This window comes from Drosophila albomicans, chromosome 3 (genome assembly GCF_009650485.2).
Source record: "Drosophila albomicans strain 15112-1751.03 chromosome 3, ASM965048v2, whole genome shotgun sequence".
NCBI lineage: Eukaryota > Metazoa > Arthropoda > Insecta > Diptera > Drosophilidae > Drosophila > Drosophila albomicans.
Genome location: NC_047629.2, coordinates 19,209,251 through 19,223,685, shown reverse-complemented (window position 1 = coordinate 19,223,685; position 14,435 = coordinate 19,209,251). Strand labels below are relative to the sequence as shown.

The following is a 14,435-nucleotide window of genomic DNA, read 5'->3' as shown; positions in this document are numbered from 1 at the left end:
TTACTGTTGTTGGTTTGTTGGCGACGACTTCACATGCAGGCGAGTGCCAAAAATTTGTACAATTTTCAACCGATGCGACCCTAGTGTTTTCCATGTGCAGCGAATGTGAATGCCATATAAATTAAGTGCGGCGACAACTACAGCAGCAACAGCAAAAGCAACGACAACAACAATTGCAGCAGCAGCAGCGGCAATAACAACCGCACGACAGCGGTGCAACGCAAAAAGGTAATTTTGCGAGTGGGAAATTTTGGCACGACTAACAACAACAACAACAACAACAACAACAACAACAGCAACGAGAACGACAGCGAAAATGGCAAACAACAATTACAACAAATGCTGGCGGCGGTTTTGTGGCGCTGTTGGTGAAGGCAACCTGCAACCATTTGACAATTGCTGAGAGTGTTGTGATGGGGATTACGTTTAAAGACACTTGAGAATGAGCAGATGACATTTAGTATTTGTTAGGCGACAATTAACTTGAAGCCAGAATATTTTGCAAAATTAAAAGAAATTTGAGCAATCTAGAAGAATGATTTGAATTATTATTTAATAGCATTAAAGTGAATAACTTTTTCAACTACTGCCAAACCTCTCGTTATGCTAATTACAATAAATAATTAATTGCTCTGGTTAATCTCAGTCGCGAAATGACAAATGTGTCTAAGGAACGCACCCAATTAGCATGAAACTTGTAAAAGTTACAGATTTCAAATTAGATATAGTGAGGGTCAAGGTGAAATCAAAATGACATGCTTTCGCGTAATTATACATTCTTCATTCGACTGGTTCATTTTAGGATTTGTCACAGCATAAATCAAAGCCCCAAGTGAATCGTTCGTACTACAGGCAGAGGGACAACAGAGACAGAGAGAGAGAGAGAGTTGTAAAGCCCATTAACAATTAGGCGGTGCGTTACGTTCACGTTACGGTTACGACTACGATTACGGTCCGCCATTTTTGTTATTGCTGTTGTTGTGTTTTTTCAAGGCAAACGACAGCAAAAAAAACAGAAAAAAAAAAAATAGAATGAAAACCCAAATGATAACCTAATTAAGCTGCTCACCTTTGGCAACTTTTTTTCTTTGCTGTTGTTGTTTCCTTTTTATTTTTGGGGCGGTTTCTTTTTTCTGTTTAGGGACAACCGTCGCGTCGCGTGGCTTACTTTTGGCATTGAAGCAGCAGCCATTACAATATACTGAAACTGTCATTACAAGTGAATATAAAAAAAAAACGTTCGTCCAACTTACGCAGACGCTTTGATGATGTCGTTCTGGCTCTTGTCAATGGGGCTCCGTCCTAGTTACACAAAGCAGAAAGCAGACGCGAAGAGAGAAAGATGCCCGAAAACATAAAACAACAAACAAAATCCGGGCAATATATATATATATATATATACATATAATGCAGTAGCCCTACAAAATTGCGGTTAAAATGGACGTTAAAGATTAATTTGGCCTTGTTCAGAGAGAGTTCAGCAATTGCTGCTGTGACAGCAAAAACAACAGTCTCTGAATGATGCTGTTCCAATGCATACGCGTTTTTAATTTTCTGTTTATCACTTCTTCCTTTTCAATTTTGGTCGTTGAAAAAGAGACAGAAAGTGAGTGAGAAAGAGATGGAGCTCTGCTGCCATTGAATGGCATTTCGTTAACTTCCGTTTCATTGGCATGAAACTGGAGACTCACACAGACTCGTATTCGTATTCGTATTCGGACACAGACTAGCACTCGGACTCTGTACAATTTTCTCTCGCTCTGTGGCTTGTAATTGCTAATATCCGCTTTTAATTAAGCAACTTCCTTTTCAACATTGTGGTGTGCGGACTGTTAGGTCTGTCTTCTCTGCTCTGTGTTTTGTGTTCTGGTCCCTCAGTTGGCTTTTTGCTTTGGGCTTTGGGATTCCTTCCGGTTTTTTCGTTATTTCGTTCTCTTTTTTCACAAAAAAAAAAAAATATATATATATATATATTGTTTGTTGCTGTTTTTTCGTTTTTTTCAGTACGGCCTTTTTTAGTTATGTACATGTGTATATATATTAACTTTTTATGTGCTTGGGATGCCTTTGGGTTGCTGCAAACTCGTACATAACAAATAACAAATATTGCGTTGTTGATCCACAAGAAAAAAGTTCTGGCAAATAATGAATTATATATCTACTTATTTTTATTTTCTTATAATAAGCCCTTTTTTAAAAAAAATTCAAAACACTCCACTAGAACTTGTTATTTCGAACTATTTTCTAGAGCACAAAAAGCATGTGTAAATTGCAGTGTACTTCGTACTCTTGGCTTGTTTTCCATGTATCAATAGAATTTCACGGAGCGTATCAAGTACCTCTGCCTCTGTGCCAGAGTGCAAGCCATGTCCTATTTGCTGAAAAGTATGCAATGAAAATGTGTGAAACGAGCCGAAGCAACCGAAGAGCAGCAACTAAAAGCTTTGCTGCTGGTCGAATGAACGTGGCAAAAACAACTGACAGCAACCATTCTGTTCCGGTTTTTCTTTTATTTTGCTACCTCGTTTTCACTTTTTTTTTGCAGCCTTGTTTGTTTTGTATGAGGGTAGATATCAGAAAAGCTTGAAGCATTGTTTCCACATTCAATTATAGACACAACAGGGCTTTTGAAAGCTAGACTATAGGAGTATAATTCCGAATTTGTAAAGAATATACATTTTATTTTTATTTTCTATACTGACGACTATTACAAAAACAACTATTAAAAATCATTCCAATTTTAAATTTCAAATGTTTATTGGCTAAAACAAATATCTTTGACACTCTGAAAAAACAGTATTTCACTCTGTCAATTGCTTTTGGTTTTTTTTCACAGCAGAGACAGACAGAGAAATCATTTAGCTGTAAATAATTATAAAATTGCTTGATGTCAGGCATCACATGTCTGGAAATTCTCGTTAATTTTGAACACACAAAAGAACAAAGCATGAGACTACAGACATGACATGTAGCCGAATCAAAGCCCCAGAAAGTAGGCTCAATCTCATCTGTGCAATTGCTTTTTAATAGCTATGCAGCAGCAGCATACGAAACCATAATATTCGGTTCGTCCCTGTCAAGGGTTGCCTGTTGTCCAGTTGCCAGCTAAGGGCTAAGCGGCTTAGTGAAATGGTTTTTGCTGGCTGGGCCAGTCGCAGTGCCCAAAAATGAATGCGAAATGCATGCAAAGCTTGGCCAGTTTGTGAATAGCCGGAGACACTTGACTACAGAGCGGACTACAAAGCAACAACACATTTGCACACATTTATTTATGGTTTTGTAGTTGCAAAGCTTCTGCTGCAGTTACTTTTTGGCAGCTTAAGAGTTGAAAGGTGATTTTCCCCAATGTTTTGCAATTGTACTAGAGTTGTACATGCATTTTTTATTGCTAGATCGCTATCAGAAATTAGCCACTCTAGTACTTTACTTTGGACCAAGACTATTTTTAACGTTAGCGAACCTCTTGCGAGTTCATTGACCGTTCGTCATTGCATTCTTATTGCACATTCATTATCACCAGTTGCATTTGTGCGCTTCTGTTTCTGGACGAGCGACGTTGAGTTTTTTTTTTATTGTGTGACAATCGGCTCACGCAACATTCTATGGCTTCCTCTTCGTCTTGGTAGTCTTGGAAATTAAGCTCTGGTTAAATCACTAGACGGAGCCGCAAATAAATCTGGAAATACTGCAAGATGATACTTTTGAAGCACTCGTAAGCAGGTTGCCATTGCCACTAACACACTAACAACAATGACAACAACAACAAGAACAGCAGTGACAACAGCAACAGCAATAATACATACCACACAGTTGAGTTGAGTTCAGTTTCAGGCTGAGGCCAGTCAGCCAGCCAGCCAGTCAGCCCGCCAGGTAAATCTCTCACTCTCTTTGCACACACACACAGAGCACTTGGCACCACAGGTAGCTCACTCACCAGTCAGTAACCATCTGTTGCTGCTGCTGTTGCTGTTGCCGTGTTGTTATTGTAAGCTGTCAGCACTTTTTCAGCAATTACTCAGCTTTACGTTTCATTAAATCTTTATGTCGTCAGAATAATGGATTAAAATGGAGCAAGGAGCAGCTCCTTCTACTGCTGCACAACATAAACGTCGTCCTGATGGTGGCTTGGTGTAATGGAGTGCAGCTAATGGCACACGGCGCATTCAACAACTGCCACTAGAAGTGCAATAGAATTCGAAATGATAATGCAAATTTTCCTCTGCGCAAAAGTTAAAAAGATTCACCTACCTTTTTTTATATTGAACACCAATTGTGCAAAGTACTATTTATTCAAGTTGGAATTTCTTTGGCATGAAAAAGCAATTTAGCCATTTCTAAGATCAATAATACTAGTGCTTGTCTGGTATTGATAATATGATTTCTGCTACCAAGTAGTTAGACTATTTAAATTGGTCTTCCATTTTATTATTTGTATTAAATATTGAAAGCAACTTGCACACACACACAGAATATAAGCCCATGGCATTAAGGGCATTTCTCTTGGCTATCGTTGCAAACTATCAGAGGGAAATCTATTGTGTTAAAATTTGCTAGTATTTATCTTTACTGGCAATCGATACAGGGCAACAACAGCAGCAGCAACAGCAAGCTACGCACATTGCACACGAAATACAAGCATAAAATCAAGAATTTGCCTTCAGATAAAATGCGTTGTTAAACATGTTTTGGGTCAATATCATAAGCCATGATAGTTGTAAGCCACAAAATGTTAGACAAACATTTCTGCTTACATGGGGATATAAAGTGGCAAGCAGCTGGGAGATGGAGATGGTCACAAAAGCCATTTTGATGCCTCTGTGTGTGTGTGTGTGTGTACGGGTAATAGACATTGTGAATGTTCTACCTTGTGCGGGTTTTTCAGGATACTGCATGCAGGATTCTCGATTCAGGATTTTTCGGGGTCTGCCATAAAAAGTGAAAAGCACAATTACATTTTCTCGTCTCGACAGTTTTTCTCCAAGCTGCTGGAATAGCTTTTTTCGAACGTGTGTGTACGGGTGTGTGCTTATTTTGTCATTTACATTGTATCCCTCTTTTAATGTGACCCCAAAAAATTAGTTTTTATTGTCACACAGAGGGCGGAGCTGAAGAATCGAGGCAAGTGTGTGTTCAGTTCAGTTATTAGGCATTTCTTCCAATTTGTATGTATATGTTTTACAAATGCTGTTGCGTTTGCCATTAATGTTTGTTAGGCACACACACGACGGGATGGGTTTTCATTACTTATGATATTGTTTAGGCAGAGGCTTCTCTATCGCTCGTCAGGACATTTAATTTATCTGTAAAGTAAATATAATTAACAGCATAACGTGTTTAATAATAATAGTCGTAGTAGTAGTAGTTGTTGTACTTACTTCAGCAATATCAAGTCAACAAATTCCTTTATTAAATCCTGTACGGAAAGGGCACACGAAAGTTCACAGGATTGACGCAGAGTTTGCTCGCCAGTTGTTGGCGCTTGGTAAAGAGAACATAGAATTTGTTTATTATCATTATCAGCGTTATAATTTGCGCCAAGTGTCATTTAGTCAGTATGGAAAAACAAAAAGCCGAAGCAGGAGCAGGAGCAGGACCACCATCACCATCACCACCAAAACAAGGCGGCAACATGCCACAAAATGAGAAAGTGAAGCGTAAACGAGACTGGAGGCCACGACCAAGACGAAGACGAAGAACGACGCAATTTGTGTATGGCACACACAAATGACAACTAAGTTCAAAGCTAATAACAAGGGCGTTCTGACAGATCCCAGGATCTGTGCAGGACCTTAGCAGGCAGCAGAACGGCCGGGTGTCTGGTGTCCTCAAATCGAACGCTCTGTGAGAGTGTGTGCGTGTGTGTGTGTGGCGAAAAGTGAACGCAAAATGAATGCGGCGTCAAGCTGGAAGAACTGTTTGTATAGTCAATGAAAGCAAAGGAACGAAACAGAACAAGAGGCGAGACCAGTCGAACAAACTTACAAGGATGTGGAGGATGAGGAGGAGGGGGAAGACGAAATTGGTGGTTTTTGGGGTTGTTACAGCGAGAGTCTTCGGCTTCGGCTACGACTACACTACTCTACTACACAGCCAGCCAGAGAAGCGACCAGAAATAATGTACGCATTAATTCCTCATTTAAATTCAACGGCGCGTACGACGCATTAGTTGCGTCAGGCAAGAGCCACCCAACCATCCAACCACCCAAAGCCCAAGCAACAACCCTTGTTGCTGCTCCACATTTTTTATACGTAGCATACTTTTAGGCGCTGCCGTTGTGACACTCGTCTCGCTTTGAAGTGGTTCTCGATTGCTTAAAAGCAAATTCCGTTCCAAGGCGAAAGTGATCAACGTCGGTCGCTTCATTTCTCTACGCCTCCCCCACCGTCCCCCACATTTTCTCGCAGCTGTTTCCTTGTTTCAAACTACTTATGAGAAAGGTTGTTACCGCTGCTGTTGTTGCTTGAGCAGTCGGCAACTTTTTAAATTAGCATAATGCCTGAAATTATGCAACGCTTTTTGTGCCAGACACTTGAGTTGGGTGCCAGTTGCTATTGCTGCTGATGTTGTGGCACTTTAAGTGCACTTTACGCCCCCCAAAACAAACAACAAATGCAGCAGCCAACATCCAACAGCCAGCAGCCAGAACAAAAACAATAAGTGACTGAGACAACAACAACAATAACAACTTAAAGCGGAAGGCGGAAGAAGAGAAGAAGCCAAGAACGCTTCGTGCTATAGTTATCTAAAGACAAGAAGGGAGCCGAGCCGAGTAGTAAATCAACTCATTGCACTTTGTGATGTGACTTCAAGTGGATATACATACATACATACATATACATATATATATGTATACAGTGCAAGAACGTGATTGTGTGCAAAGCTCTGATAATGCCAATAATTCAATTATCCTGCAACATTTACTACCTCTCGCTTGCTCCCAGCTGCCTATCGCCTGTTTCTGTCTCTTTGTTATTGGCAAGCCAAGTGACTTGCTGATATTGTTACTGTTTATTGCTGCCATTGTACTTGCATTAAGCTATCACTTAGTTGACACTCTGATACTATAATACATACAAAAAAAAAAAAAAAATGCACAAAATCCGAAGTACAAGAAATAGATTTAACTTACTCGATTATAAGTTTGCACTACATAGCGTTAAGTTCTTTTTTTTGTATAACGAAATTAAAGTCTCATTTATTCTGATTTCCTATCTTAATGGCACGAACTTTGTAATATAGCCGAGCATATATTTAAAGCTCTAATTCTACGACTATGATAATGTCTATTAGTCTGGCTGTCTGTCTAAAAGCTTCATAAATGGTTAAAGCTTGCAGGGCATGGTCACTGGCAAATGCTGACGACATTAATTGTCAGCATAATTTCATTACATTTCGTTCATTAAAACATTCAAAATGGCAAACCCCAAAAGGGGCGCAAACCAAAAACAAAAAATAAGAAAAGGAGGAAAAATAAAAGTAAAAAGAAATGCCGCGCACATCCTGGGGGGCCTATGAAGTGAAGCTCTCTGGAATTATGGCTCATTAAATGACATAATACCAAAAACAACAAGCCCACACACACATACAATCGGGGAGTGTGTATGTGTATAGCATAATTTTCGACAAGTTAGCAGATGCTTCTTGGAGTAGCAAATGAAAACCGCAGGCAATGTCGCCGCTGGCTGGCGTCGGCTAATATCTTTCTAATATACAGGCACAAAACGAACACAAACACACATATGCACATACTCGCACATACGTGGCGTATACGTAATCCCGGAGCAGCGCCCAGGACATGTGCCGCATAATAGCCTTAACAAGATTTTTTGGCGTAGTTGGCGTCTTCGACGTGTTTCTTAACTGCCGCTGCGTCTTTTTCAATTACACACATAATTAAATATGTTGCGCCCGTCCTTATCACTCGACTCACTGTCTCGCTCTATATGTGGGCGTGGCGTCCCGCGGGGCCTAAGCAAACATTACCCACAGTCAGTCTTTCTCAGTGTGTGTGTGTGTGTGTGTGTGCCAGCAAATACTCAAAATCTCTCCCAATTGCACGATAGACTTAGCTATATCACATTTTGTAGATTTTAATAAACATGCTGATAATTAAATTTAATCGCATGCTTTTATTCAACATTAGCATGGAAAACAGTTGAGCACACATATGTTCTATGTTCTATGTTCTATGTTCTGCCTTTCAATCCACTTGCCTCCGACTCTGACTCCATCGCTCTCCCCTAATGTATGTTTGCATATGGCAAACTGTATTTGCCTAGGCTAAATTCAATTTAATTTCATCCCAAGCGTTTAAAGCCAAATAAAAAGCTTGTGTGTGTGTGTGTGTGTGTGTGTGTGTGTGTGGGTGAGTGGCAATTTTGAAGATCCAATTTGCGCAAATATGTTGTCGATTCAATTTTATTTGCTGAGCATTGTGCTTTTATACTAAATCATTTCCAAAACTGTTATTTAATGAATCAAATTAAATACTGAATGTGCTTTTTAATTAAGTAAACTTAGCACAAAGACAACTTTGTTTAACAAAGTTAAAACTCAAGAATATAGCAAAATCAATCCACTCTTAAATTCGTTTGACGAAATTAATTAACCACAACGGTTAAATGGCTAAGACAGAAACTAAAACTAAAACCAAAAGCAAGACATAAACAAAACGAAGCTGCTTAATGTAGCGCGTAAGTCGCGACGAAACTGTCATCATCTTAAGCGCAAAACAAAAGTTAAAACGGAAATGAAAACCACAATTTAAGACCGAGAAACGACACAAACACAGAAACACACACACATAGAGAGGGAAAAAATATGGTGACAGCAGGGCATACGGTAAATGGACGTAAAGGAAATTAAGATTTTTTTTATTTGGCCAACTTGCGCAATAGATTTTGCCATTTGGCCTGACATAGCTCCCTTACCAGCCATGTTGAGCACTTGATACATAAATTCTTAGCAAAAAGTGTGCAAAAGTGTTTCACACACACTCACATGGATAAAGAAAGCACAACAACACAACATAACAAAATAACACAACAGCAGTGTAAATAAATTTCTATTAAATACGAATGAGCTGCGGAAAAATGTTTTTATGCGAACGCAAAAAGTTTTTGCGGCACACATCAGTGAATGAGCTTATATATTGACACCAGCTCTTAAGACTTGGCAGATAATTCCTTCCCTTTCTCGAGATATTCATTTGTATTTACTACTTTACCAGGCGTATTCATATTGATTACCAGCCAAAACGGAAGTTTCTCTTTCGGCTTGTGTTTGTTATTGTCAATATATGAACTTGGCACAACACATAATATAATATTATCGATGTTTATTTCGAGCATTTATATAATCATTTTTAGAAGTAGCTTCAAATATTTTCTGCTGGCTCAAAATTGAAAATTAAATAATTTGAAGCTGAGATTGACGTATTCATTCAGGCGAAGAGACAGGCTTCCACTTGCCATTATAAGCTAATCAGACATAAGCATCAATCAATCAATAATTCAAAATGTTTTCCTTGACTAATCCATGCTTGGCTGCTCACCTGAAAGCGTCCTGCCACCTGCTGCCCACTTTCGTATTCCACTTTTTTTTTTTTGTTTTTGGCTCGCCGCCAGAGCAATTTGAAAGTCGCGTCCTAATCTTTGACCTGTTCCTCTCGTTGGCCACGTGATTTGTTTGCCGCGGGCCTTTGGCGGCGTGGCACATAACTCAAAATGGCATTCCAGATAGCATCCTGCAGGATGGCTGTGTTGGTTTTAGCCATGAGTTGGTTACTATGATATTTGCGTTTCGCTTCAAGTGGGCAGCGTGTGTTTTGTGCATGTTTTCCCAGCGAATACTTAAACAATATATCAAATTCCCCATGGCAGAGGCAGCGCCAACATCGTGCATGCATTTTTACATTTTATTTAGATTCGAGCAAAAAGATTGCACTGCATTGTCTGTCTGAAATGGTGCTAGCCAGGAAATGGAAGCTAAGTGCAGCAGCCGCACATTAATCATGAGCTTGCTTCGGCGACTCCTTCACTAGTCCCCCACACTCATAAAACCCTCTAGTCCAACCCCTTAGAACGTGTTGAGACGCCAACGCCATAGTGCTGATTCATAAACCATTTATAGTTTTTGCTGCTGTTGCTGATGTTGTTGCTGTTGTTATTGTTGCTGCCGCTCCACCACTCGTAAATCGCACACGCAACTTGTTTGGCGACTTGGAAGGGTTAAGAAATTTATGTGTTGCAATTATTTTCTTGAAATAACACTTTAAGTGATTTACCGAGTATATTTCGCATACGAAATAGCAAATGCAAAGCTAAGCAAATGTTCGTGGTATGCGTAATTTCCACTTTAATGTCAGTTTGAGCCACCAACTGTGTTATTTATTCCAACTCATTGATTTTTCGCTTTTACATAGCATTTAATAAGATTTATTTAACTGAACTAAAGGGGTGTCCAGTTTCCCAAAACCCCAAAGACTGTGTGTGTCTGGGTGTTGAAATTTGTGGCACCTTTAAGTGGTTGTCTGCGTACCTTTTTTTTCCACCCAAATTGCTTGCTAAAAGGGGTCGAAAGCAGCAACATGTTGCTGATATTTGTGCGGAAAAGTTGCGGTCAGATATAAGGTATTAATATCTTGTAAGGTCTAATGCATTGAAAGTGATAACCGATAAACACTTGACTATCAGAGAACTTGTGTAAATAGGTTCGCATTATATACAAGCTTTTATAAAATGGAAAACCACAGCAGCGAAAAAAATGATCCAATAGCTGACGTAAGTGCACTTAATTTGCCGCCTAAAAGTATGCAATGCCATAAATTTACAGAAAAATGATTACCTGTAAATGCGCATGAGCATAAAACATAATTTACAACTTATGTTTGTGTATATGCATTAGCGTCAGGGCTACGCGAGCCCACTAAAAGCAAAAACAGAAACAGAAACCGAAACAGTAAGAGAAACCAGCAACAACAAAGGCAAGTAGAGTAACTGCGACAAAAGCCACTAAATTATCAGCTTAATGTGCTTGAAAATTCTTGAGCTGCATCGAAAATGTTCCACTGTAATTTTAATGGCAAATTGAATTGAGGGCGCACACAGCCATTAACTTTCGGGGGCTCCATTCAGTCGCGCAATGAAAGAAGTGAACTTTGTGTAGCGACTTTTTAAATAGTATCTACTTCATTCCATTTTTTGTGCGCTAAAATAAATTCTAATTCAATTTATTCCATTTTACAGACATGCTACGAACTGGAGCGTTATTTGCGCGACGAGCCAAAGTTGCAGAGCTACAAAAAAATGCACACGGATCTGGATACGGCCTGGGACATATTCTCGACGCCGGCACGCCTGCTCGAGGAGCTGAAGATTAAGGAGAGCCTCGACACGATCTCGACGACCTCATCGGTGTCGTCCAACTGTTCGCGTATATCGTGGGACAGCAGCGGCTCCCAGGCATTGAGTTGCGCTGTGCTTGTGAAGCAGGAGCGCATCGACGAGGATGACGAGGATGCGGCCCATGGGTTAGCTTGTGATGAGAAGCTGGGCGTGCTGTTCGCTGCGCCACCATCGGCCATCTCGCCCAATCCGAGCATCGGCAGTGCTGGCAATATGACGCCCACCAGCAACAGCAGCAGCAGCAACAGCAACAGCAGCTGTAGCAGCAACATCAGCAACAGTAGTGTGAGCATTAGCAGTAGCAGCAGCAACACCATCACATTGAGTTCAAGCAGCAGCACAGCGCCGGCAATTAAGGTGCGTGTGGTGCAGGCCAAAACACAGCGGCATTATCATTTGGGCCAGAGTCATGACTTTGTTCTGCCCACCTTGACGCCGCCCTCCTCGCCCGAGTCCAGCCTGCGCAGCCACAATTATGCACAGCTCCCCCAGCAGCAACAGCAGCAGCCACAGCCACAGCAACAGCAACAACAACAACAGCGATCCCAGCAAATTGATGCCAGTGAATTGGCGGCGCTTATTAAGCAACAACAGCGCCAGCAACAGCATCAACAGCAGCAGCAGCAGCAACAACAACGTCAGCAGGCTTCAACAACAGCAGCAGCAACATCAAACTCCACACCCGCAACCGCCATACTGCACTTCACCAGCCAAATGCCAAGCGCCAAGAATGCAACACTGACGCAGGCCACAACGTTGCAGCTGCAGCAGCAGCAGCAACAGTTAGCAGTACAACACTTAAGCATATCGCCACAGGCGCTCAGCAAAGCCAGCAACACAACTAGCAACAGTTTGTCTAGCAGCAGCAATAGCAGCCCAAGTGGCAACAGCAGCAATAACAACAGCAATAGTGGAAACAGCAGCAACAGCAATTCCTCTAGCAGTAGCAACAGCATTGATTCGGCATCGGGCAACCATAGCAACATTCCGCGCAGCACAATCGTACGGCTTACGACCGCTAATGGAACACCTGGAGCAGCTGGCATCAGCCTCGCACGTGTTATACAAATGCAAAACAATGGCAATGCCAATGTTGCTGCCGTGCTCAGTGCAGCAGCTAACAAGGACAACAGCAACAACAGTTCTAATGCCGGCAATGCAACACCAATGCCGCAGCCATCAACAACAACAGCACAAGTGCAACAACAGCAACAGCATCAGCAGCAGCAACCGACACCTCAAATCATTGCCGTAGTAACATCAAGAGCGGAAAAATCCACAACTGGTGCGTATTAATAAGCATCCTGCTCGTTTCTAGTGTATCGTACTAATCAAATGTTCTACTCTGCAGCTTCTACCAAAAATCATCACCCGCGCCAGCTTCACAGCGATCACAGTCCGGACGCGAAACGTCGGATACACAAATGCCAATTTCTGGGCTGCAAGAAGGTGTATACGAAGAGTTCGCATCTGAAAGCGCATCAAAGAACTCATACTGGTACGTTTTGAGAAACACTTTAAATACATGCATGTATAGAACTTTGCATAATTGTGAGAATGGTGTTCATTACATGACTCTATGGTTAATTCATTAGGCACCATGGTTTCAACAATTTTGCTGTCCAAAAACCAACATACAACGGGTAACGGGTAACGAAGTTTCCCTTAATAAATCAGAATGCTGCGACAACAACATAACAACACTAAAGCGTCGAGTCAGAATACCGAACACAAGCACACAGACAGACAGACAATCATACGGACAGACAGACAGACAGACAGGGTAGAACACAAGTGACACGTGGCATTGTTGGCTGACAATGCGTCCCAGTGTCCCTACAGGCAACCGACCGACCGAGCGACCGATGTCCAAAAAACACATACACCGAAAGTCAAGTGCAACGGGCGAGCAACCAAAAACATCCTCGCATGACAGTAGACGAGGCTTGAAATTTCAATAAAAATCGCATAATTCAAAAATGAAATATTGGTAACACGCGCACTCACACACTTTACCGCATACGTATGTAGATAAAACCGAACGATGAAATGTAATTTTATTGCTGCCACATTCAGCGTCACAGATTTAAGGATAAGAGCTGCAGGACAAGAGGACGAGGGAACACGCAGGGGAACTCATCTATTGATTTGTGCTCTTGTGCAACCTTTACACATATTCCCCCTTGTGTGTGTTTGTTTGTGTGTGTTCATCGGGTTTTAGAATGCAAATTAAAATCCATTTTAAGTAGGCATCGAAATAGTGTTGCATACTTATTTTTAATACCCTCGCGAGCAATAAAAAAACTAGACTGTGCGCTCGATCTTTTTAATTTACGCAAAGAGTGAAGGAAGTTTTATAAGTAATAAAAAACTTTGTGTGTCAGTTTCTCAATTTAATTTGAATCCAATTTTAGCCCACAAATAGCAGTTAACTTGGCAAAAACGTGCTGCGCGTAAATATTTCACTTAACAATCAAGACTTAAAGCTATTTCCGTTTGTTGTTAAACTGTTTGCGAGTAGCAGCAACAAAGAGCAACTTGAGATTTCATAAAAATACTTTAGAGTCAACAATTTTTCTATAAAGGCTTTTCTCAAAATTTACAGTTTATCTTTGAGAGCCAAAACTTTTGCTTTGTTAATTCGTCAAAATAACAAGCACAAAAAAAAATCAAAAAGCCAAACAACCTTTTAAACAAACACAGCATAAGCAGGAGCAGAGAGGGGTCTTGGCCTGCCTGATTGGACTACGAGACCCTGTTGTTTGGCTTGTTTACTTACAACTTGTAGTTATTGTTATTTCTGTTATTGTGTGAGTTTGCCATATTGGCTTGTTTTACTGCTTTCTTACACCAACCAGGCATCCGCGTTGGTACGTAAAAGTGTTAATTTGTGTTAAGACAAACTTTCCAACTCAACTTTTTCGATACGTTCCTTGAGTGTGGATAAAATCAGAGGGTTTTGCTTCTCAAATAAATGCATGCACAACTAACTTACTTGTGATAAAAATGCCATAATTAATTACACGTGT

The 14,435-nt window shown here is 40.7% G+C and overlaps 1 protein-coding gene across 3 annotated transcripts in view; it reads left to right on the top strand.

The window, feature by feature from the left end:
- Window positions 1-14,435, top strand: part of LOC117567621 (Krueppel-like factor luna) — a 91,373-nt gene that overhangs the window by 68,827 nt on the left and 8,111 nt on the right. For all 3 annotated transcript variants that reach the window (XM_052004389.1, XM_034247713.2, XM_052004390.1), the window contains exons 3-4: window positions 11,248-12,691; window positions 12,758-12,904. In XM_052004389.1, coding sequence (XP_051860349.1) covers window positions 11,248-12,691; window positions 12,758-12,904 — 1,591 coding nt within the window. The remainder of the gene's footprint in view (window positions 1-11,247; window positions 12,692-12,757; window positions 12,905-14,435) is intronic.